The sequence below is a fragment of the Lathamus discolor genome, chromosome Z (genome assembly GCF_037157495.1).
Source record: "Lathamus discolor isolate bLatDis1 chromosome Z, bLatDis1.hap1, whole genome shotgun sequence".
In the NCBI taxonomy this organism is placed as follows: Eukaryota; Metazoa; Chordata; class Aves; order Psittaciformes; family Psittacidae; genus Lathamus; species Lathamus discolor.
The window spans coordinates 71833221-71858038 of NC_088909.1; the positions used below are offsets into that span (position 1 = coordinate 71833221).

The 24818-nt window shown below is 38.9% G+C and overlaps 1 protein-coding gene across 6 annotated transcripts in view; it reads right to left on the reverse strand.

Moving 5' to 3' along the window:
- APBA1 (amyloid beta precursor protein binding family A member 1) overlaps positions 1 to 24818 on the reverse strand; it is a 91335-nt gene that overhangs the window by 8812 nt on the left and 57705 nt on the right. For 5 of the 6 annotated variants that reach the window (XM_065661253.1, XM_065661248.1, XM_065661249.1 and 2 more), the window contains 6 exons: positions 17899 to 17979; positions 14492 to 14531; positions 9683 to 9828; positions 3641 to 3673; positions 2443 to 2529; positions 1692 to 1877 (listed from right to left, as the gene is read on the reverse strand). In XM_065661253.1, the coding sequence (XP_065517325.1) occupies positions 1692 to 1877; positions 2443 to 2529; positions 3641 to 3673; positions 9683 to 9828; positions 14492 to 14531; positions 17899 to 17979 (573 nt within the window). The remainder of the gene's footprint in view (positions 1 to 1691; positions 1878 to 2442; positions 2530 to 3640; positions 3674 to 9682; positions 9829 to 14491; positions 14532 to 17898; positions 17980 to 24818) is intronic. The other variant, XM_065661252.1, reaches the window with a different exon arrangement.

Genomic DNA, 24818 nt, shown 5'->3' on the forward strand with positions numbered 1-24818 from the left:
AAACTATCATATCCATATTAATCTTACCTCAGTCTCAGATGAAAAAGGAAAACAGCAGCAACTGGTGACCTTGCAGTGACTGGAAATGGTCACACACACCTTCTTCACCATGCTACCTCCTTTAACCCCTTTCACCTACATTTCTTGTTTCCCTCCCTCCAGCTCCCATGACTCTGCCAGCTCCCTTTCCCTCTCAGCCTGTCCTTTGTGTGCACTCTCCAGCACCTGCAAGTTCCAATCGCCTTCTCTGCACCTAAAGCCACCAAATGCACCAGTCACTACAGCGCACTGCTCCCATTGTGAGCTGTTCTACATCTGAAGCAATGGGAGAGAAATTGGGCACAAGGCAGACACAGGAAAAGTTCTGGATCATGCAAGGTAGGGGAAACAGTATGACAAGAGGGATGCTTCTCTTTGAGGTCGTGATCATAGTTTGTAAGGGACAGCTAATGGCCAGAACAGGAAAGCAGCAGTACTGCTGTGCATAACTGGAGCAATACATGCAGTAAGCACTGTGTAGTGCATATAAGTTGGCCTCAATATATATTGAAACAGTCCCTTGGAGCACAGTGCTGCCTGTGGCAAAGGGTGGGAAAAAGAGAGAAGAGCTGCACACCTGACAAGGCAGGCCTGGGGAAGTGCTGGTGATAAATACTGCTCAGGTGTATTTTTTTACAGGCTACTAGCTGCATTTAAACTTCAGTTTGGTCCCCAATGAATAAAAGTTTCCCAATTTGGAAAAAAAGTTGATTGTATCTTAAAGCAACTCAAACTAGCACTAAACCTGCTGATGAGAGCAGCATGACTGCTAGTGCTGAAAAGGCCAGTACCTAGACCAGTAGTATTTTACGATTTCTCAGATCAACCCAGTTTTGACAGTGAGGACTAGACAGCAAGAAAATGAGAAAAATACAGATTCACAGCTCAGTAACCTAGGTGAGGAAATAAATGCAGACTTTAAATTTGTACACATGTATCTTCTCCCCAGGAGAAGATAACTCCCATTTAGACACCCAGCATTTGGACATATCACTAGGGTTCAGCTCTTTTGAAGATCCAGCTCTAAATAAGGTTGAAAATTTGGTGATGTGCCCCTCTTCCAAGCAGAGACACACTCTGGTCAGCACCTGTTCACGGGCTTACAGCTTTTATGTCAGTTACTGGGTAAATTCTTCTAAATACCCAACTGTCCCAGAAGAAGAAACAGTGACAATGATAAATACATGAGTTTTATAACACAAACAGACTCACTCCACTGGATGCACATGATCTTTGAAGCCATCTACCAGCTGCTAGTAGGTGCTACAGTGTTTACATTCTAATGCTTTCTTAGTCATTTGGGTAACGGGTGCCCTCACCCTTCCCTAGGAAAATAAGCATCTCTGATAGACTTACATTCTCAGATGTACAATCTGAGCTGGTATTTGTAAGCTGATGCAACTGGGCCCTCCGCTCATTGTTACTGGAAGGCATTAAAGGAACTTAACACTGGGAACCAGTTCTATGAACACCAATTTTGTGAGTAAAACGTCAGGTCCAAACATGCAAACATAAGGCCAGTTCCTCTGCTTAGATGAAATATTTGGCTGCAGTTAAAGAACAGACAGGACCACTTTCAATGAACTTAAAGTCTACCAAAATGGGCTTACATTTCCACCCCTAGAAAATTACAAAACAAAGTGATTCCTTACATCCTCAGACTCAAAGACATGGCAAATCATTTTGTACTGCCTCTTTCCATCTTGGGAAGGGTGAGATGCTTCCACATTATCCTGGGAGTTAGACCGCGGCATTCGCCTACGAGCCATCAAAACAACTATATTTCCTATATCTGCAATGTAAGAAATGGTCCGCAGGGGATGATCCATCATGGTTTCCTAAGGAATACAAAAAAAACAACATGAGCAGCCATTTCAATAAAGTTCTTATTGCTCACGCAGTATTATGAAAGCAAAGAGCAATGTAAGACCCTTGTTAAAGTGAAGTCTGTAATACCTGTCATACAAGAAGATGCTGATAGAAAACAAGAGCTTCACTTTCCAGAAGTAAAACGAAGAGCAAACTTTACAAAAGAAAGTTGTGTTTTCTACAGAAAAGCACTTAAAGACAGAACCTGAACACATTAGGCATGTATGTACAAAGGACTATGAGCTTCATATTATCATAACCAAATATTCTGGGCTACTCTGGACACAATCAATACTCAATGCACCATGGCTTGTAAAAAATCAGCTGACTGCAACTAGCTAACCTGCAAATTCTACTAATTTCTACACAGACACACCAGAGTAACTGTTCTTGAGCATGGATTTCTTCTTAGGAAATCCTGGAAGGAAATACAAAAGCTAGCACTTCTTGAATGACAAATTTTGGCAGGTAGGTGAATGTCTATTTCAGTAGCCTACTACCACAATACTGACAAAGGTGTCTTTGTCTATATACCTGTGTGTCTGCATTCAGTACTTTTATTCTCTGTGTAGAAATGAAGAGGTCCACTTCAGTCATGGGTTGAGATTCACCTTCTGGAGCCTGAAAGTAAATAGATTAGAGTCAAACAAACACATTAGGAAACTTAATTACTGAGGATGTTAGCTCACAAACAGGGGTGCACTAAGACACAGTCACCAGAACAGCAATGCAAGATAAGAGTATTAGACTGCAAAAGCTAAACACAAAGATATGGAAACTATATATATATATATGATAGTCAATATTAGCTGAAAAAAATGTTAACCTCATAAAAGCTTCCCTGATATTTTTCCTCATTCAGTACAATTGTATCTGACTGCAATATGAACTATATAAAGATTTAGTAATAATAAAAATGATTCTCCCATTTTCTCCAGCTATGAATCCCACTTTAAAGGAGTTTTTTCACACAGCCATAGAAAGGCCTGACAGCAACTCTTGCCTGAGGAACTTCTATATGGCCTAACAGTGATTGACAAGACCAGTGGAAAAACCTGTACCACAGGTGGGTACAGTTTAAGCAATTCATAATGCAGTTCTGGTAAGAAGACCTTCGCAGTCAGACAATATACTACTCAAGCACTAACACACTTTAGAAGTCATGTTTTGTTAACAGGAAGCAAACGCTTGTAATATTTTTTCTTTTTTTTTAATTAGATTTGTTAAAACATACTTAAAAAGTCCATAAATTAAATTTATTACTAGTATGAGTCAATCTCCACATATTACTGTATGTAAACACATAAACTTTTTTCTTTTTTGCATCCAGCAATTTGACACATCTGTCAATCAAACAAAGCACTCTCATAAAAAGGTAAAATAAAACAAAATTAGAAAAGACTGAATTTTAATCTACCATTTTACAAGTTAAAACCTTTGCCATGTCAGTCCTGCTTCTTCAGTATACATTTTGGGTACTGCCTGAAACCATTTGATAAATCCAATCTTTACTCTATTTCTAACATGAAATGGCTAATGATAAGCAACAAAAAATGGCCAATCAGGCAACTGATTTCTGAGAAATGTTAACTTGCATGGTGGCTGAGAAATAAATCTAAAAGAACCTTGCTGGATGCAGAAAATAAAAACACAAAACAAAAATAAAAGCAAAAACCCTCCCAGAAAACAAAAGAACAGGCATAACATCAAGCTGATGGAGTTTGTACTGCACCTTCTTCCTGCTTTTGGCTAATTTCTGGGCCATCTGCTTAGCATGGAACAAACAGAGACAGGAGAATAGTTAGAAAAGAACTTACAGAGACTCCAAGTCAAGCAGGAATCTGCATGCTTAATGCCAGGGCTCAGAGACTACTAGGTGTTCTAAATTAGTCCCTGCTTAGATTCATTTTCTCCTTTACTATTTTTTAAGGAAAAAAAATAAAAAAAAATCAAGTTTAGCACAGTTACTTTAAAACTGAGAAGAAACTGCACCAAAAGAATCAGGAATACTACAAAAGGATTTTTTTTTTAAATGGAAAAAACCTGGAGCTTCCCTCATTTACAGCAGTGAAAAGGATGTTACTCTTTTTGAAGCAACACGGTTGTAAATGGTGAGAGAATAATCTTAACCATTACTATTCCATCTGTTTCCAATCTAACAAATTAAAATTCTAGAATTAGAATCTAAAGAATTAGACTCAAGTTTCCTAATGCTCTCCTGGTTAAACAATCTTCAGAAAAAAACTCCCTTGTCCTAGAGAAACAAAATGGCAGAAGGTAAATTTCACCTCCATTTTATCTTCCTTCTGTGCAAATATACCCATACTAATGTTAGCATTGCATATCTGGACAACAGGGTTTCCTGTGACACCCGTACAAAGGTATGTCCATGCTACCACATTTTTTCAAAAAGGCAGTGGAGCATGTGCTTCACTTCCACAAACTCTGGAAAACAGATTTCTTGTCCTTAGGTAGTTTAATTGATTTACATTCAGACATGTATCAACTCCTTGCAACAAACTGATCATTTATGTGCTACTACTGTGGCGACCTTAATGACACAAATAAGCCCCATTTTTACAGTCTCACAATAATTAATACAAACCAAGGTAAACTGAACTTACAGACCTGCTTACTAAAGAAATGCAATACTCACTAGGCTCCCAGATACACTTTTACTTCCAACAGTAACAGCCTCTTAGCTAATTAACTCATACTTGTGGTGGGAAGGAGGCTTACTATTACAGGCTTCACAGTGATTCACAGCTTTTCTGAAGAACAAACAGGAGGCCTGAATCATAAGGCACATCAGATGTTTTATACTGATGCTCATAACTTAAATCTGTCAGGTGTTGCCTAAATAAATCTGAAAGCAGCTACTGAAACTTGAGATGATGCTGCTTATTTACAATTACATTTTCACATTAGCTTTTATCACCTTTTTAAAACTAAGAAAATATTTGATAGCTTGGTAATTGCAAAATAATGCAAAAGCAATTAGAACTGCCTCATGCTGCAGGCTCTTCATTACATTGATATTAATTTCCACTGGTACTCAGAAATAATACACTCATCTTGAATAACAGCTGCCTGCCATACACTGGACAAGGGGGAGACACTCATGAGAAAAAGCAGTTAAATTGCTTTCTAAAATCAAGCTCCCCTTCAACCTTCAATGTCCCTCCACAGCCAAACTTCATAGAGTGATTGGCCCCACAAAAGATGAAAAACACAGGCCAAAAAGAAGAAAAAGCGGGAAAAAAATCCTTGAGCTAGAGGTTTATAATGCAGAATCAAAGATTAATCGAAATACACTAATCATTCAATTTAATGAATTTCTGTTCTTGCAATGGAAGCATGTTATTATTTACATCTTGAAGAATGACTTTCGAATATTTAGTAACACTAAGTAATGAAATGGAACAAAAAATTTTACTAAGTGATTTAATACTGCACAAAAATGTCAGAAAAGAAGTTAAGGCCCGTGGGAAAAGAAAACAAATGAGTAGAATTCTGTGCAAGACACTTTATCAGACAAATCCTTCTTTATCACTACATTATTTTGATAATTTAGATCAAAAGACTCCTATATTGTTAGAAAAAAAAAAAAAACATCACCCCAGCCCAAAACTACCTGATCTAAACAAAGTGGTGGGTTTTTTTGTGTGTGTGGTTTTTGTTTGTTCATTTGGTTGGTTGCTTTTTTTTTCTTTTTAATATTCAGAGTTCAGGCTTTTTGTGCAAGGTAAATAAAATGTAATTATTTATCAAGTTGCAATTCCAAAATTACAAATTGTGAAGAACCAGCAAGCTTCCATTTAAGCTACAAGGATGTAGGATCGGTGTTGGGACTGGTCTTGTTTAACATCTTCATCGCTGACATGGACAGTGGGATTGAGTGCGGCCTCAGCAAGTTTGCTGATGACACCAAGCTGTGTGGTCCAGTTGATACGCTGGAGGGAAGGGATGCCATCCAGAGGGACCTTGACACGCTTCTGAGGTGGGCTGATGCCAACCTTATGAAGTTCAACCATGCCAAGTGCAAGGTCCTACACCTGGGTCAGAGCAATCCCAGGCATGGCTACAGACTGGGCAAAGAAGAGATTCAGAGTGGCCCTGCGGAGAAGGACTTGGGGGTGCTGGTCGATGAGAAAATGAACATGAGTCGGCAGTGTACGCTCACAGCCCAGAAAGCCAACCATACCCTGGGCTGCATCAAAAGAAGCGTGACCTGCAGGGCGAAGGAGGTGATCCTGCCCCTCTACTCTGCTCTTGTGAGACCTCACCTGGAGTATTGTGTGCAGTTCTGGTGTCCTCAACATAAAAAGGACATGGAACTGTTGGAACAAGTCCAGAGGAGGGCCACGAGGATGATCAGGGGACTGGAGCGCCTCCTGTATGAAGATAGGCTGAGGAAGTTGCGGCTGCTCAGCCTGGAGAAGGGAAGGCTGTGTGGAGACCTCATAGCAGCCTTCCAGTACCTGAAGGGGGCCTATAGGGATGCTGGGGAGGGACTCTTTGTCAGGGACTGTAATGACAGGACAAGGGGTAATGGGTTAAAACTTAAACAGGAGAAGTTTAGATTGGATATAAGGAGGAAATTCTTTCCTGTTAGGGTGGTGAGGCACTGGAATGGGTTGCCCAGGGAGGTTGTGAGTGCTCCATCCCTGGCAGTGTTCAAGGCCAGGTTGGATGAAGCCTTGTGTGGGATGGTTTAGTGTGAGGTGTCCCTGTCCATGGCAGGGGGGTTGGAACTAGATGATCTTGAGGTCCTTTCCAACCCTAACTATTCTATGATTCTATACTCAAGCCCATTTAACCTATACAAAAAATGTACTGCCACTCAGTGAACACCAAGATAACACTGAGCAAACAAAATGTGCAGAATATTAAACTATTCCCACATATGGGTATGATCTTTAATTACATTCAGTAATTAAATCTGTTGTTATCTAAAAATGTTCAAACCTCTCACACAGGTCAAATGTGCTGATGAAAAATAAAAAGAAAAGTTAATCTTTAGTTCACATGTTAAATGTTACAATGCAGATCAGCTGTGAATTGCAACCATGAACGTCAACTTTTCTGTGCTACAAGTATTATGGATGCATTCCAAGTAAAATGTAAAAAGATATTTCTTTCTGTGCTATCTGAGAAAATAAATATGGTGAAATGCCTTTCCTAAAAGTACCTCCCAGTGGAAATATGAAATAGCTACATCTGATGAGTGCCTTCAAAGGAGGGTATCTCTTTCAACTTAGTTGGACTTCACAGAGATGAAAACCCAGGCAAAAATACTCTTGCACTTTTAACTGATAGCTACTTATTTAAAGAAGCAGCATGAAGAATTGTTTTCAAAATCTATTCATATTCTAAATGAATGAATATGTGCTCTGAAGGCTCTGTTAAAAGAAAGCATCATAGAGATTATTAAATACAAAATATGCTCATATGAAAGGTATGTGTACATAGCAGGCCTTAAACAAAGCTTTCTCCCACCTTTTTAATACTCTTAACTTCAAGTCTGCAAAGTTTTAAAAGTTCATTCTTAATAAATAACCTTTGTTTAATTTCAGAGAAATGTTTCATATGCAACATCTAACACATTTTGTAAACAAACATGAGTAGGGCACAAGTATTATACTCATTTTGTGAGCAATATTTTACACATTTGGGCTAAAGGCTATTTTATGCAGTGACAAATGTGGCAGCAAGAACTCCCATCTGTCATAATGAATTTCTCAATATAAAAGTTTAGCTTTAAGCAACAAAACCAGCCCAAACCAACCCCAATAAATCAAAGACCCTAATGTACAGGGAGGTAAATTTGCATTGCCTGAGCTTCACCTGGAATCAGAAAAGCAGTGTACAATGGTATTGAGTGCCATGCAGTAAGCCAGTAATTTGCTGAAATACACTTACAGTTTAAGAAAATTATGCATACCAGCTAGGGTCTAACCTGGTCAATAATGCAACTCCTTGGGCCTCCATCTCAAGACAAATTTACTACAACCAAGAACATGCATGCCTGCTGATTTTTATGGATGTATAAATTATGAGCTTTATGAGTAAAATGAGCTGAACAGATTTCTTCTGTTTTGGGGCACAGCAGTGCTGAGGCATAATAGAATCTTCACAAAGAACTTTATTTTGTTAATGATTTTCCAAGAAATACAGTTCGCAGCAGGGAGATTCTACACTCTTCCACCTCCTGGGCCTGCTTTGAATCAATTATGTTCCATTTTTCTCTAGTACGTCCCTTCAATCTTTGCCTACTGCCTACCCCCGGCCAAACTTTACCTCCTAGGTGCAAACCTCCTGTCCAGCCCCAGGTCCAACTGCTGATACTAGTTTCCTAGGAGAGCTGATGCTAATCTTTTCTTTCAGCCTCTTAGACCCCGCCTCACTGAAGCCCTTACTTCACTCCTTTCTCTACCTTACCTTTAGTTTCCTGTGCATTCAAATCAGACATTTTTGCTACCATGCGGCCAAGGGGACTATTAGAGAGGCAGAGCCTTACTTGCAACCAGAGCAGTAAAGAAGCACAGTGTGTAGGGGGAAGTCTCCACTGTAGTTTTGTGAAGAACCCACCAAGACCTGCCAGAGTTGAGAGAGCTGAGTGAAAAATCCTTTTAAAACATGCCACTGAATTCAGAGTCTCCAATGAACACAGATAAATGTTTCTTTTTTCAAAAGGCCATTATTGCATGAAACTTCCACAGAGAGAGCAGAAAGTGACTTATCTGTAACAGAAAGGCTATATCCCTGCCTCCTCGAAAATGCTAGATGTCAGTGATTTTCAGAGGCAAGGTTACAAGAACTTACGTATTTGAACATCAAGAAAATTACAGTTTCTGGAGGTGTCTCAACAGTTCTAGGTGGAGCTTCCCTGTCAAAGTTTCAAACACAAACCAAACTGTACACCTGGCATGTCAAACATCTGAAGGAATAGTAAGAAGGATCAGCAACTTAATAGACAGTGCTAACAGCCATGCTGATAACATGCTGTCTCTCTTCCTCTCTCTTTTATACAATTGCAGACAGAGTCTGAGTTGGAATCCAATATAAACTATGCAAAAGAAGAACAGACAGATATTAAACTAAGGAAAATTTTCAGCTGAGATTGTGTTGGTTAGCTGAATTAGCAGAAGATGAAGCTGTGTGCCTACCATCCAGTCATGTATGGGTAGTGGCAATATTGCAGCATCTTCTACAACCACGTACTACTTCATCCATACACTTTAATTTCAATGGACAAAACCAACATACTACATGCTAAATTATTTTTTTCCATACATCTCTGCACCATCACAGGATTTCCTTTTCTTTCTAAATCAGCTCATAGTGATATGGTAAGAGAAACTAGCATCCATAGCAGGGCCAAAAATAACTGCAGCAATTAACACGCTACCAGTTCCATCAAGTGCCAAGCCAGAAGCAGCTGCAGTACTTATTAGTTATACCCTAAGCCTATTTTCCCTCAACATCCAAGTCATATATAACTTAGACCACCACTCACTTCAGATTCTGACTTAGCATACACAGCACAAGTATTACTGTAGGGAATTAAAACTATTTAGTAACTTTTCCTTATCAATCCTCTTCCAAAAAGCAGCATTAAATACATGATTTATTTTCGCAGAAAGAAAGATGAGGCACTTAACCTTTCTGAAAATCCAGACAGCCTCACATGAAAAAACTACTGCATACATAATAAGTTTATACCCACAACCTTAAAGCATCCGTATGAGAAGCAGCAGGAATTATTCCTCACCTTGATCCTGCTGACAGCTTCCTGAGCCTGCATCATTCTCACATTCTTGGAGGGAGTTTTATCAGAAAGCAGTTGAGTTGAGCCAAGGTAATTGGCAGCAAAAATGATTCCATCGATTAAGTCTTCAGGATCACAAGGTCCAGGAACTGTAATACAGGAAAGCAGTCACTGAAGAAAATCATGCTGAACCACAGCAAACCAGTAGCACTCCGACAACTTGAGCTTGTACCTGATAGCTGCAAATCCTCCTCTAAAATACTTCAGTTTAGCATGATGACATAGCAACCAGTACTTTCAAAGGTACAAAATACCAACCAAATGCTCACATCTGTGGTGGGTTGACCTTTGCTGGATGCCAGATGCCTACCAAAGCCACTCTATCACTCGCCCTCTCCCACTAGACAGGGAGGAACAACATAATGAAAGGCTTGTGGGTTGAGATGACAGGGAGTGATCATTCACCATTCACTGTCACAGGGAAAACAGACTTGACTTGGGGAGATTATTACCAGTCAAATCAGATTAGGCTAACATGAAATAAAATGAAATCATAAGAACACTGTTCCCTGATCCGTCTCTTCTTCCTGGACTCAATTTCACTCCCCAGGCTTCTACCTCCTCCTCTCCAGTGGTGCAGGGGGGCAGGGAACAGGGGTTGAAGTCAGTTCACCACTTCATCACATGTTGTCTCTGCTGCTCTTTCCTCCTCAGAGGAGGACTCCTCACACTCTCTGCCTGCTCCAGCATGGCGTTTTACTCACAGGAGACAGTCCTCCATCAACTTCGTCAACATGAGTCTTTCCCATTGTATGCAGCTCTTCACAAACTGCTCCAGCATGGATCCCTTCCATAGGGTGCAGCAGACCATTAGGAACAGACTAGCTCCAGCACGGATACCCTGCAAGGTTACAAGTCCTGCCACCAAACCTGCTTCTTGGGCTCTTCTCTCCATGCATTCACAGGTCCTGCCAGGAGCCTGCTCCAGCTCTCCATGTGGTCACAACCTACTTCAGGCATCACCTGGTCCAGCGTAGGGTCCTCCATGGGCTGCAGGTGGAATCTGCTCCACTATGGACCTTCATGGACTGCAGGGGCACAGCCTCACCATGGTCTGCACTGCTGGCTGTAGGGGAATTTCTGCTCCAGTTCATGGAGCACCTCCTCCCCTCCTGCACTGACCCTGGTGTCTGTAGAGCTGATTCTCTGACATGTTCTCACTCCTCTCTCTGACTGCAATTACTGTTGTACAGTTCCCGCCCCCCCTTCTTAAATATGTTATCCAAGAGGGGCTTTCACCATCACCGATGGGCTCAGCCTTGGAAAGCCGTGGGTCCATCTTGGAGCTGGCTGGCATTGGCTCTGCTGGACACTGGGGAAGCTTCTAGCTGCTTCCAACAGAAGCCATCCCTGTAGTGCCCCTGCTACTAAAATCTGATCATGCAAACATCATGTCTCCAGCAAAAGCTGTAATTGTTAATGCAGCTTGTTTCTCAGAATAGCTCATTCTTTTGTGAGCAGGGATCACCCTGGAGCAAAATCTCTGTGGGCTTTCACTGTTACAAAGGGACATACACAGTTACTCAGTTCACCCCTCATCCACCAAAACCAGGCTTGCAATTCTAAGATCGACAGTCATAAACAGAAAGAGGAAGGGTGCAATTTAATAACAGCCACCAGCCACTTGCTCACTTGTGCATTAGCTGCAGTTAGTACAACAGGCAGAGCAAACTCCCAGGGATGCTTTACAGGTACAACACATCTCTCCTTACCAAGAAGACTGATTGCTCAATTAAGCAAAGTACTTTTATGCCATAGACCTTTAAGAATCACTCATTCTTGACAAGGATATTGAGGTAAAGTTTAGAGTTAAATTATAATGTTGGTAAACAGAAAGCATGATGGCAAAACAACTCTTTAGTTCCACAGTTTCTTAATTATCTGACTCTCATCAACTTTTGTGGAAAGTTAGAGGGTGATGAAGTGTTCAGTGCCTAACAATGCAAATCCTTACAGAGCAGAATTTATGATCTGTAAGCGTTCTGGTGTTTGGCAATTATATCTAAAAATTGTACGTAAAAAAATGTTTTATTTTGACTCCTTGCTACATGTTAAAATTTTCATGATCCAATAGGGAGTTTGGTTAACTGAAGCAGCTTCTAATTTTCTCAGAAGTAAGGAAAAAACAGCTGATGTTCAGAACAAGTGAAAATGCAAATAATCTTAAAAGACTGCTAATGGTAAAAATGCCCACATTTTATCATCAGAAAACCAAACTCTTTAAGATTTGCCTTTTATTACTCTAAGAAGACAGCAAAAAACCCTACAATATCAGAACAGAGCTTTTACTTGTTCAAGGGTCATCTTCAGATATAAGAAGATCGGGCTTCAAGTTTAATATTACTCAAAATGCCAATTTTGTTCTAACTATAACAGAAGAGATTAATGACCCCTCAAAATAAGCAGGGGCCCCAAAGAAATGCAAGTCATTATTAAGATTAAAACAACAAAAGAAAGAACTGGAGATTAATATCACACTGATAAATATACATCCAGAAGGAGATGTATAAATCTTACGAGCAAGCTTGTCTCCTTTGTGGTTTCTTTAAATCTTAAAGTTTATGACTAGTAATTTTAAGATGCTCATCTCCAGTGTGCAGAATTTGTTCAGATACTATGTATCTGGAAAACTCTCAAAATTAACAAGTCTCTTCCAAGTACATGACACAAAGAAATGTGTTTTTTTTGTTTTTCGAGAAATTCATGCATCTGGAAGAACTACATATACGTACACTCCTCCAGTCCTGAAACCATACAGCATTTTAAGCGTTGTTGATACTCTATATGTCAAGGCCTTTTCACTGCTTCCACCCCTTCACTATAAAGGGTACAAACCCCTTTACAGTATGATTTCTGACCAAAACACAAACCCCATTAATATGGACAAGTGTGTAGATAAAGATCCCAGAAGGAAGCATATGAAAACCAAAAAAAGGTATGTGCCACATTTTCATCAGAGGTGAACACACAGACAGCACTGCCTTTTGAAAAACCTCTCCATTTATTACCTCTGACAATGAAATTATTATCTGAATGAAAGCGTAGGATAGCTGCTAGAAGTTTTTCTTGTACTGCTAGTGCATAAAAATGGAAATACTATCTTTTGTAAGGAATTTTGCACTGGATCAGTGGCTAAGAAAATTTTAGTTTATAATGTTATTTTTCTTTCTAAGGAGGGGAATATTATTTAAGATAGCCCTTGACAGACAGGGCTACCACTAGCAGATGAATTTCAGTTCTAAGAAAGATCCTTCATTGCTGCAAAATTCCACATCTCAGCTAGTTTCAAGATAATATACAAAATCTACATTAGCTGACATTCCGGCCACAGACTCCAAAGTATGCAGTTTATATGATGATGTCTAAACAAGTGATTAATTTGTAGTCTAAAGAGAACTACCACATAATCACTTAGACACAGCACACTGTAAAGCAATTCAAGGACTTCCAAGACAGCCTAAATGATCTACAGTATCAACTGTATTTCTGGCATTTCATGAAGCATATGATGAAATGCTTGATTGGAGCTACCACTGCCAGGGATAAAAAAAGGCAAATGAAACTTCAAATTTTCTCCTTCTGTCATATTCTCATAACAAAATAACTGGGTTTTACAGCATGCAGTCTTCCTGTATACTCAAAATGCAGACTCGTTGCCCTGGGTTCAGCAGTAGCAGTCATTTTTCTCCTTCTTAGTAGCTGGTGCAGTGCTGTGTTTTTGACTTTCAGCCTGGGAACAACGCTGGTAACACTGACATTTTTAGTTGTTGCTAAGTAATGTTTACTCTGACCAAAGACTTTTTGAGTCTCATGCTCTACCAGGGAGGAGGGGAAGCTGGGAGGAAGCAGAGACAGGACACCTGACCCAAACTAGCCAAAGAGGTATTCCATACCACAGCACGTCATGCCCAGTATATAAACTGAAGGCAGTTACCCAGAAGGGCTAGATCACTTCTTGGATCAGGCTGGGTATCAGTCAGCAGGTGGTGAGCATTGTATTCTCTTCCTTTATCATCATTATTATCGGTGGTAGCAGCAGTGATTTGTGTTATACCTTAGCTACTGGACTGTTCTTATCTCAGCCCATGGGAGTTAACATTCTTTTGATTCTCCTCCCCATCCCTCTGGGAGTGGGGGGAGGAAGTGAAGGGGAGTGAGTGAGCGGCTGCGTGGTTCTGAGTTACTGCCTGGGCTCAAACCACAACACTCATAAAAAAGTTAGCAGTTCATGCTGTAGGCAACTTGCTCTTTCACATTGTTCTGAACAAATTAAGCACTTGTACAAATGCAACCTTAACCCTAAGACAGTAAGCACTGTTTAACTGGAGGACAAGTAGCTGTAAAGCAGCACCTGCAGGCCTGCCAATTAATCCAATTAATCAATTCTGGATTAATCAATCAGTGTTGGAAAGAGCACTACAGTCTTCATGCCTAGCCTACTTTCCTTGTCCACACACATTTATGTGTATTGTGTGAATACCATAAAAAAATCTGTGCTGTTATAAGTGATACTGATTAAAAAAAACCCAGCAGAAATGACACAAAACTTATGAATTAAACTCTAAAAAGTCTGAACTTCTGAAAGAGAATAGTAGGATTTAGCTCAGATTCCAGAACTGGACACAATTTAATCTAAATAAATATACCCAACCCTTTTCTTTTTCAGCAAATAAAATTTTTTACATTACAAATACTGGAGTTTTTTTTTATATTAAAAAACATTTAGATTTAGAAATTGTAGAACTATCTTACCTTCAACATAGGTTGGAAATGAAGCCAAACTTTTTCTGGACTGTAATTAAGACAAAAAGGATTTCAAACAGAACAGAGCAGGCACAAATACGCCAAAAAATTAAAAAGTTAATCAGTCATAGTTATGAACAAAGGAAGATGACCACTTATGAAGATTTATTATTTGATTTAGTATTTTAAAAATCTAAGCATCTACTAGAGTTAAACGATGCATTCGATTTCTGTCTTTATCAGGAAACATACTAAGCCCAATTTTCAGTTACTTGTTGATGTTCAGTAGTATACCAACTGCTACCAATAGATGTTCTACTTTTACTATCAATAAGTTGCACAAAAATGCGTCATATCTCAAAGACACTGGATCTTCCAACTAGGAATAAATACATACAGGAATATACAAAATTATGCTATACTAAATACATGGCTTTCATAACTGAAACCATCAGCCCAGTCACCCATTCATTAAGAAAATTCTGTTACTCATTACGCTAATCCTATCTTTCAGCAGGACTGTTCTTAGATGTATCCCTTGCATGTGCAGCCCTTGCACTAAAAAGCTTTCTATATTTCAACAGGTTAGGAAGCAACCTGTATTCTGTGGGATAACTGAATTCACTAGCACTTGACCATCAACTGTGCTTACATTATATCACTCACAAAACTACACCTGGTAGCTTCAATTACATAAAAGGTAAAAAAATAAAAAACATATTGATTTTCATATGTAAATACGCAGTTTATAGTCTAAGACTTTACTTGCAACTGCTATTTTGTGTGAAAGACTCTATGGCTAACACTTTGAACACCTGAAAGATAACTTTCAGTAAGCTTCACCATTTTGTCATGATCAATACATAAACCACATAGAAAAATTTATCGAAGAAAATTCTATATGGGAACATAGAGATGGTAATAGAGATACTGAAATATCAGCTGCTATCATACGTATTGCAGGTAAGAATTTTGGAAAGTCTGGATAAGTGAGGATAGTGAGTATTACAAAGCTTGCCATTGAACCTGTCACTGACTGTATCAGTAACTCTTCCAATGCTTAATACAGTTTTATTAAAAGAAAATCTAGAATAATGCATAGTATCTTAGACATCTTCTAGTATATTTCCAGACAATATATATTGAAATACACACCAGATTATTTTCCTTTATGTCAGGCAGCTTATTAGGTTCTGTGTACTGGTGGAAAAAGCCAGGTAAACTAGGAAGGTCACAGTTATGTGGCATGTCTGTTGAGTAACCCCAAGAAGTCTTTTCCATTGTAACAAATAGAAGAGGAATAGCAAATTATATTTTTCAATCAGTGATGCTCAACTTGTATAAAATAAGATTCGTGAAATGAAAGCAAAACGTGTGTGATGGACAGCAGAGCCTGTGCAGCCTCTAAGTACTTGCTGTTCCTCATGAAATTGACTAACCTGTACTGTGAAACCAAGAAAGCTCTCCATCAGAGATTGCACTAGCATAAATAAAGATGCCCATAAACAGTGACCCCCCACTGCCGAAGCCCTTAAGCTTCTGTCAGAGCACTGACATGTCTTTTCATATCTGTCTCTTTCATCTCTTCAGATGAATGTTTTTACTGGACCATCTAACCATACAGGCTTTAAAAACTGTCTGTAAGTACTAGAGGTGCAGTGGTAAGAGGGAGATTCAACCACTTGGTTCTGACAGACCTAAAAGGCAAATCCCCTATGCACCAGACAGTTCATGCATATAAATGCACTTTCCAAAGTATTTTCTTCTTTTTTTTTTTAAGCAGAGTGAACGCAGTCTGTTACTACAGATTTAACAGCCCTTCAGCAATCTACTAGCTGATGCAACTTCTCTTCAGGGCAGAGAGATGTAAACTGTCATCACATATGCTTTTATTGTAAAACCTTACACAATCAAGCAATTTTTATTCATTACCCAGGATGAAAGACACTCTACTAAGACCACAAGAACAGGCAAAGTAATAGGTAAAGTTACCAATAGGAGGAAACCTACACCTTTTAATTTTACATATCCATGAATAATGAAATATCAAAGTCATTAATGTTTCATTTCTCTTGCTAGCCTCATTGCTACCTACTATTATAAAATTTATATCAAAAAAAAAAAAGGTTTTACTAAGTCCTAAAAGTCATTCCCCAAAATTACGATGCTGCTTTATCACTGCTGTTCTTGCCTTGGAAGTACTACAGCAGGAACTATTGCTCATATAAGGGAAATAAACAGCCTGAGAGATTCTACTGTGAAACCTGGTTTACCACCTCTGACACTACGTGTGAACACAACTTAAAAACTGAAATAAGTAGTGTCTTATTTATTTTCTTCCTTTGGCTAAGTTTATTGGTGCCTAAAACCTGCTAAAAGTTACAATATATATGAGGTGACAAAAATCTATACAGAAGAATGCTAAAGGCTTTAACAAGCTAACAATACAGAAGATGAAAATTTAATGGCACTATCTATTTTTAAGGGCTTTAATATGAGATTCTGAAGTCTTTTGAAACCTTTCATTATTTTCTAAACACAAATACAGACTGGCACAAATACCTGCATGTTACAAGCTTTTTTATCCCTTGACAATAGCAAAAGAAGAAAGAAATAATGGATTACTAGTTAGTGTTTCCATTTTAATTAGTATTTCCAGTTACAGTAGATCAATTTTTTTCACTGTGCAACATAACTCATGCATTGCTATCAGTAACAATATGGTATCTTGTTAGACTACAGTTCCTACATTTTTCTGAAATTTAAAGAACAAAAGGCAACAAACCAAATATTTGCAGATATTTTTGCTTACAGAGCCAGCCATTCTATACTAATCCGAATACTTAATGCCAAACTATTTTCTTTTCACACTGTGAGTTCTACTCACACATCTCACTTTGTGTTGGTAAGCAATAAAGTATTTAGCTTTATTTTAAGGAGCCTGGAAATAAGTTCTGACTATGAATCACAGACAAGCCAGTTTCCACAATGGCAAAACATTAAGCAGTATAAGTTATGACCTAATTAATGTCATGTAAGCAAGCTTTTTCATCTGGCTGAGAAACATTTTTTTTCTTGGCAGGAAGACATTCTGCAGGGAAAAACCAAAAGGGCTGATTTCCTTTGTCTCTGAAACTGAGATGATTTAGCTGTTTGATAAATCAATACCTCCCAGCCTGATTAATAAATTGAGTGGCTGCCGAACACAGACTCAGAAATGCTAGGATAAACAGTCTTAAGTATGTTGAAATTCAGTCAGACAGCCAGGCAAGCTTAAGGGAAAAGGAGCAACAAAACAGCTTTTTGGGTCTGTTGCAACTTTGGAAGAAGAGAAGGGATTGCACAGGTACAAGGGGGCAAGAAAGATAAAAAAGCATAAGCAGCATGAACAAGACTTTAGAAAGATTTCACTTTACCTCTTTATTAGTGGAGGCCTCCTGCTGATGTTGCCTGCTTGATTCAGCACCCCGAGGTGAAGAGGAATCTGGAGATGGAGACTAAACATGACAAGAAAATCAACAATAATCTGAACAACCAACGTAGAAATTCTTATTTCATATTTTCTTCTGACTTGGCAATGGAAATAAGAGATGAGGGTGAAAAACAGAAAAGCCAGAACAATGATAATGAAAGTAATAATAATAATAATAGGAAAAAACCAAACCAAACAAACCAAAAACCAAGATAAACACTTTAAAAATGTAACCCTTGCTTTTTCTCATGATGATCACATATCAATATCTCAGTGGACTCACTCTCAACAGCTAAATCTTTAAAAAAAAAGTGTTTATTTGTCAGTAATATAAGCAATTAAACATTCAGAAAAATAAAAGCTGTACACCCAGCACTCGGCAAAAAAGTGTGCCATGAAATTGTATTTTTGCAAGGTGAATGGAGGATCATCTGATATTGGTATTGGGCTGATTTTACTGAAGGCTGCAGGCAATATAAACCTATGTCCTAAGCTCTCACATGCTAGGAAAGAAAAGTCACCAAGTAAGGAAGCTGTGGTAAGACAGGTGAGTTGACCATGATCAGAACACAGGGATTCAGCTAAAGATTACTTAGTTGTCAAATTGAGGAGAGTGAAGAAAAGACTGTAATTTCTCCCTAAGCACACATGTGCTCAGTTACAATTAATCTGAAGTGCTAAACTAATCTAATCTGAGAAGAGGTAGGCTACAGTGATTGTCCACAAATATCAATCCGTCATTTCAGAAAACAGCTTTTATAAATTGTACAAGGTATTACTAATGTATTCAAGGGCTTAATTAGAATATATTCAAGGACTATTCAATACCAGTGTAATCAAGGACTATGATTCTTCACCTTAGAGTGCAAATTTGGAAAATATTTCACAGTTCATACCACGATCTCAGTACTATACATGCTCTTTAGGTCAGCTTTCCTCATTTTTCTTCCTTCACTGTAAACAATTCAGTGGAGAAACTGTCCTTCCAGTTCTCCCCTAGTCATTCATGATCGTAAAGAATGACATAACAGGAAAACAAAGGGAACAGCACAGAAAAACAATATTATGGAATATCTAGATCTATATGATCCTTCAGCAAGTATCCTGGTAAAAGGAAATAATGCCTCGGGAAAGGCTATTTTAATTATAGTCAATTCCTAATGAATGTTGGTGACACTAAAAAGCTGTAGTGAGGTATATTCAGTCCAGACCAGGGGGAATATTATTGGGGTATGTCACAAGAACACAGAGTGTGGTATTAATGAAAGTGATCAAAACGGAAGACAGTACAAAGCTTTAACCCAGCAGGCATATTTAAAGGCCAATCTTAAGGACATACCTGCAAAACATGTCAGTGTGCATGCCAAAATGTGAATTCTCAAAGGAAGGTTTAGTATTTTAGCTATACAGGCTGGGTGTTTACCCCAGCAGTCCTGCCATTCTGCACTCTCCTTTGACAGAAGGAGTTTGGCCCTAGCTTGCTAGCTCAGAAGTTCAACACTGATGGCAAACCCATCAAATACCATACCTGGTTTCACAAGCATTTATGTGATACGACTTTTCTCTAAGCCAAGGATCATACCACAAAAGAGCTATGCTTCCAGTGCTCGGAGCTGGCAGCAGCTGCAATCTAGCAATTCCCTTCTGCTATGCCTCCACTCCAGCTAAAACACTGAGTTCTTTGAAATAGTATCCAAAAGAAAAACAAAAATAAGAACAACAATAATGAAAAAAACCCCACAAAACCCAACTAAGAATTGCAAGCTTAGCTTCACAGATACGGAACAAACCAAGAAAGTAGAATTCCATTCTCCTCCTATTTCTCTTTACCCTCACATTGTTAAAAGGTCTATCTTCAATAATTACTAAATATTATAATTATAATTAACTAATAAAGGCTTCTAAACAGTTAAGAAACAATTCTTCATTATGCAGATATAAGCACAGTCCTTTCACCTCCCTGTATTCTGAGTTACAACTACAGGGTAAAAAGGACATGCAGCTTACAACAGTCTCTGACCATATGTAGCTGTGAAATGGTCCCTAGGACACAGAAGTGGGCCATCAGACTGAATGTTTGCTGCATTCACATAGGGGCTGTGGGAGAGATACAGGATCCCAGGACTTGCTCTGCAACTCTGGTTACAGAGTTACATAGTGTCCCAGCTGCACAAATGGCAACTCCTATTGACTTGATGAATGGTCCTCATAGCGCTCACATTCCCCACAGTTACACAGCATTTCCATATTAAAATTAAATACAAAAGATGGGAAATACTCTCAACCTAATAATGACAGTGGAGTATTGTAGGATTGAGTTTTAAATAGCAAAGAAACAAAGTAAAACATATTTTTTCAGCATCAAATGTCTCCACAAACAAAAAGTTATTTTAAATGCCCAAAAGCTCTTGTATTCACATACTAAAGTGGTAAAAATACATTATTTATTTAAACCAGTTAGCTGCTGACATTAATAAATTCTGCATCATTTAAAATGCATTAGCAGCTACTCCAGTAGCACTACAAAAAACTTTACTCAGCTATTTGCATCGACAGAGTATCAGAATTAAGCAACCATTAAAACAATCACATGGCTTTCCATGTGCTCTGTTTGAATGTCTGCTCAAATGTTTTCTGGCGAAAAAACAGAAAACAAAAAACCAAACCAAAACCCCTACAAACCTAAATATCAAACATCCTATAAAGTTTGCTACATGACATCACATGAGAGCTGTCCCCAAAGACATCTGTACAAAAAAGTTCAGTCTCTGAAGAATAAGAACTCAATTCTCCTCCGCATCAAAATGTATTTTAGAGGTACCATATACATGCACAAGGAAAGAATGCAGTCACAGCAATAACAAGAAATATTTTGATACATCATAGTGGATAGAGAAGTTGCGCAACTCTTCAAAACACTTCAACTGAAGTCTAAACTCTTGGTGACTGCATCATTGTCTGTTAACAAAACAAGTTCTAGAAGACTAAGAAAAATGCTGTCAGAAGACATACAGTAAGTTCATGGAAAGCATGCTGTTATTACACAAAGAGGTTCATCAATGGAATTACAAAGTCTTTCCTTAGCTGCAGCAACAAAAAAGGCACTATTCACCCCATTTGTCCTCTTGAAATCGGTACTTACATTTTTTTTACGATACTCAACCTGGTATATCCAAAAATTCTCCATTTCAGTTTTGGTGTTGTTTGACTCTAACTAACATGCAACTCACTCCACCTGAGAAATCTTCCTTGCTATTGTGCAGAGGGATTTAGTAACAGAACTTGTAACAGAAGAGGACTGTGCAGCACTTAACTTATACAGATCCAGCTGGCTACTGAACAGCTCATGAGGCTCTTGCTCTATAAAAGCAGTGTTGTTTTACCTGCTCTTATCAGCAGCATATCTTAGAAGAGTATAACCTAGTGGGTCACGTCATCACATACAAGGCTGGGACAAAGGGCATGAAATCAATAAATACTTCAGTAATGCAAGATTCACTTAAACAAAAGGCCATTATTTACATGACACTAATATCTACATAAGGCTTCTTGGCAGAGGAATGGCAAATATTGTCTTCCTGTACATTAGTTGAGAGTAGGCAAGTGGATAAGGCAAGGCTTTTAAATTTATTTTATTTTAGTGATAAAAAGGTACCCATACACATTAGGCAAACGTCAAAGCAATATGAAAACATTTAGGTCCCACATGCAAGTATAATTTCACAAGCACTGTCCAGTACAGCACAAGTATGGCAGTAAATGTCTTTGTTTTTATCACAACTATGCTGTGGCAGTGTCTACTGTGATTTGAACAGTTCAAATTCTATTCACTAAAATGTAGACCAAGACCATCAACATATTCATAGCTTTCAGACAACAAAAAGTACCCATAAAGAATGGAACTGAATGCTAAAGTTCCTTACAATATAGCTAAACATCACTGTCAACTGTCTTTGTTTAAATTTGCTTTAACTACATTGTTAAAAATGGAGAGTTTGAAAAAAGTAAAGCCAATTCAGAATTACTGAACACATTCAGGCATACTGTGGCACAATATATCAATTAATAACTGTGACATAAGGATGAAACTCAGCTTTGACTGTACTTGTGGTGTAACTGTAATTGAGATGTAACTGCCTCTGCACATATCCAGTGCACTAATCCACCAGACAGCAAACTGATGGGTGGTCCAGGACTTGCCCCAGGCCACTTTGTGCGCAAGTGATACCAGCTGACCTGAGACAAGGAAACCAACTGAACTGCTCACTTCAGAGCAACACATTTGACTAATTGTGTCCTGGTTTTACCAGGAGCCCTTTTGCTCCTTCTTAGTAACTGGTGCTGTTACTGTAACTGGAGAATACCATACCACGGCTGAACGAGTTCGACCCCCCCAGAGAGAGTGTGTCCTTCCTGGTAACTCCCAGTTACCTCCCTGGGCATGACGTGCTGTGGTATGGAATACCTCTTTGGCTAGTCTGGGTCAGGTGTCCTGTCTCTGCTTCCTCCTGGCCTCCCCTTGTCCCCAGCAGAGCATGAGACTCACAAAGTCCTTGGCCAGAATAAACATTACTTAACAACAATTAAAACCAATCGGTGTTATCAGCTCTCTGCCCAGGCTGGAAGTCAAAACACAGAGCTTGCACCAGTTACTAAGAAGGAGCAAAACGGCTCCTGGTAAAACCAGGACAAATTGGTACATGACCTCTCCATCCAGGAATTTCAGGCAGCCTCAGAGATTCCCCAAGCAGGTTCTTCCTGGGATATGTAAGAGGCACAATTCATCACTTGAGGGTGCTAACTACTACCCTACTACGATCCAGGCAGGTCATCTGGCTGACCCAACAGCTCTCCCACACAGTTTCTGCTGCAAAAGGACCAAACTGCATATGGATAAGAAACTTCCCAGTAGTCAACAGAAACTATTCCTGCACATGCACATAAAGTCGTGTATGACAGACAGTCATATGTATACAGTTAACAAAGGAGGTGTTTTGTGTGTAGCTTAAGGCAAACTATAGTAATGGATCACCTGTGCTAGAGTGGCCATGTAGGATCATAAACCAGCTGCACATAAGACCTGAGAACAAAAGCAGTCTGGCGAGTCTCAGTTTGGGGAATCTCCCCTGATCCAGCTAATGATGCCCTGCCATGATGGAGCCTCCTGACAATTGCCACCATCTGGACAATGACTGACAATCCCACTTGAGAGACCTGACTGTCTACCATGTGAAATAATAAACTGAATAGTAAGAGCTCTGAATAAACTACCTCTTTAAAAACAAACACACTGCCCATGAGTGTCTGCACACCACCACTGAGTTGAAATTCCTCAGTAAAATTAACTGAAGTTACAAAAATAGAGATTTTGACGTAAGCAATGACTGTGTACCTCTGTCAAAGTCTTTGAAGAAAGACCCCCACCTGTTACTGTTGTATTAGTAAGTCCCAAATACGAAATAAAAGTATACCTAAGAATATATCTAATATACCTAAGAAGTGGGGGCTGGAACTAGATGCTCTTAAGGGCCTTTCCAACCCTAACTATTCTATGATTCTATGATTCTAATACATGGAGGTTTAGATCTGAGACAGAAAAGTCTGAATGAACAAATAATAAATGTAACCGAGCCTGTTAGGCAAGATGGTGCTTTATTTTGCCCATTTCTTGGCCACCCGAGTCAATAGCGGGGACCATGCATGCAGTACCACAACTGCACACTGTAAGTTGGTAACTTCTCTTTGAATAAAATCTTAGGCTGTATGGACTCTGACTGCCCGCCAGATCACACACACATGCAGTGTGGGTAGGGTACGTTCAGCAGCATGCATGCTGGATGGAAGGCTGCCAGCACAGCAGGGCTCCTGGAAGCTGGTTCACTGCTAGCTGCTTCTCTTTCTCAAGTAGACTTCCTTAACTGCACTTTCACTTGAACTCATAGTTTGAATATAGCTTCATGTGTCAGTCTGAAAAAATTAGTGTGGATCTCTCAAGGGTTTTCAAGAGACTTTAACTGTACCAAGTGCTGTTCTAGTTTTCAACAGCACAGAAACATCACTTGAAATTACTTTAATCTTTCAATAATTAAAAACCGTAATAAAACCAACAACAACAACAACAAAAATAAAGGGGCTAGGTATGCAGTGCTCACTGTAATTTAAAATTCCATAACTCATCTGGAGATTGTCTGTCTTCACGGAGACTAATCGAAAGATTTTTCTTCTGTGTGATCAATGAATTAGCACAAAAAGCTTTCATCCCTGGATATTAAAATGATTTTTTTTTTTGATGATTTTTTGTTTGGGGTTTTTGGATGTGCTTTTTTTTTTAACTAAGACTATGATCTCACATAGATGACAGAAAGATGACCTGTATTCTGTGTGCTCAGCCAACGATTTAAAAAGGTCTCCTCAGAAAAAGAAAATATCCTATCAATACAAACTCATCTCTGTTTCGTTTCTTTTCTTTCTCCCTCCTTCCTCACCCTGCCCCTCCCCCCCCCCCCCCCCCCGGCTTAGTTCATCTATTACTGAAACCTGCTTAATTATTTAAAACAGACTTGTCTATTGCCTTGTTAATAATACATTGCTTCTGCTGTGGAAGAAGTGAAGCAAATTCATCTCCATGAAAATGCATCACTTCTGGAGTTATCAGAATTGAGAAAATCCTGTAACTGAGAACTAAAAGGCTGAAATAAAATACATGTAATCAAAACCAAGACAGAAGCAAAACAATGCAACTCAGTTCTATCTGAAAGGCTTGTCTTCAGCTCTGAATTTCTACTTCATAAATTCAAACTACCCATGTACATGGTTTTACTTTATATAAGGGTTTATTCTAACATGACACCACCTCAAGTGTCT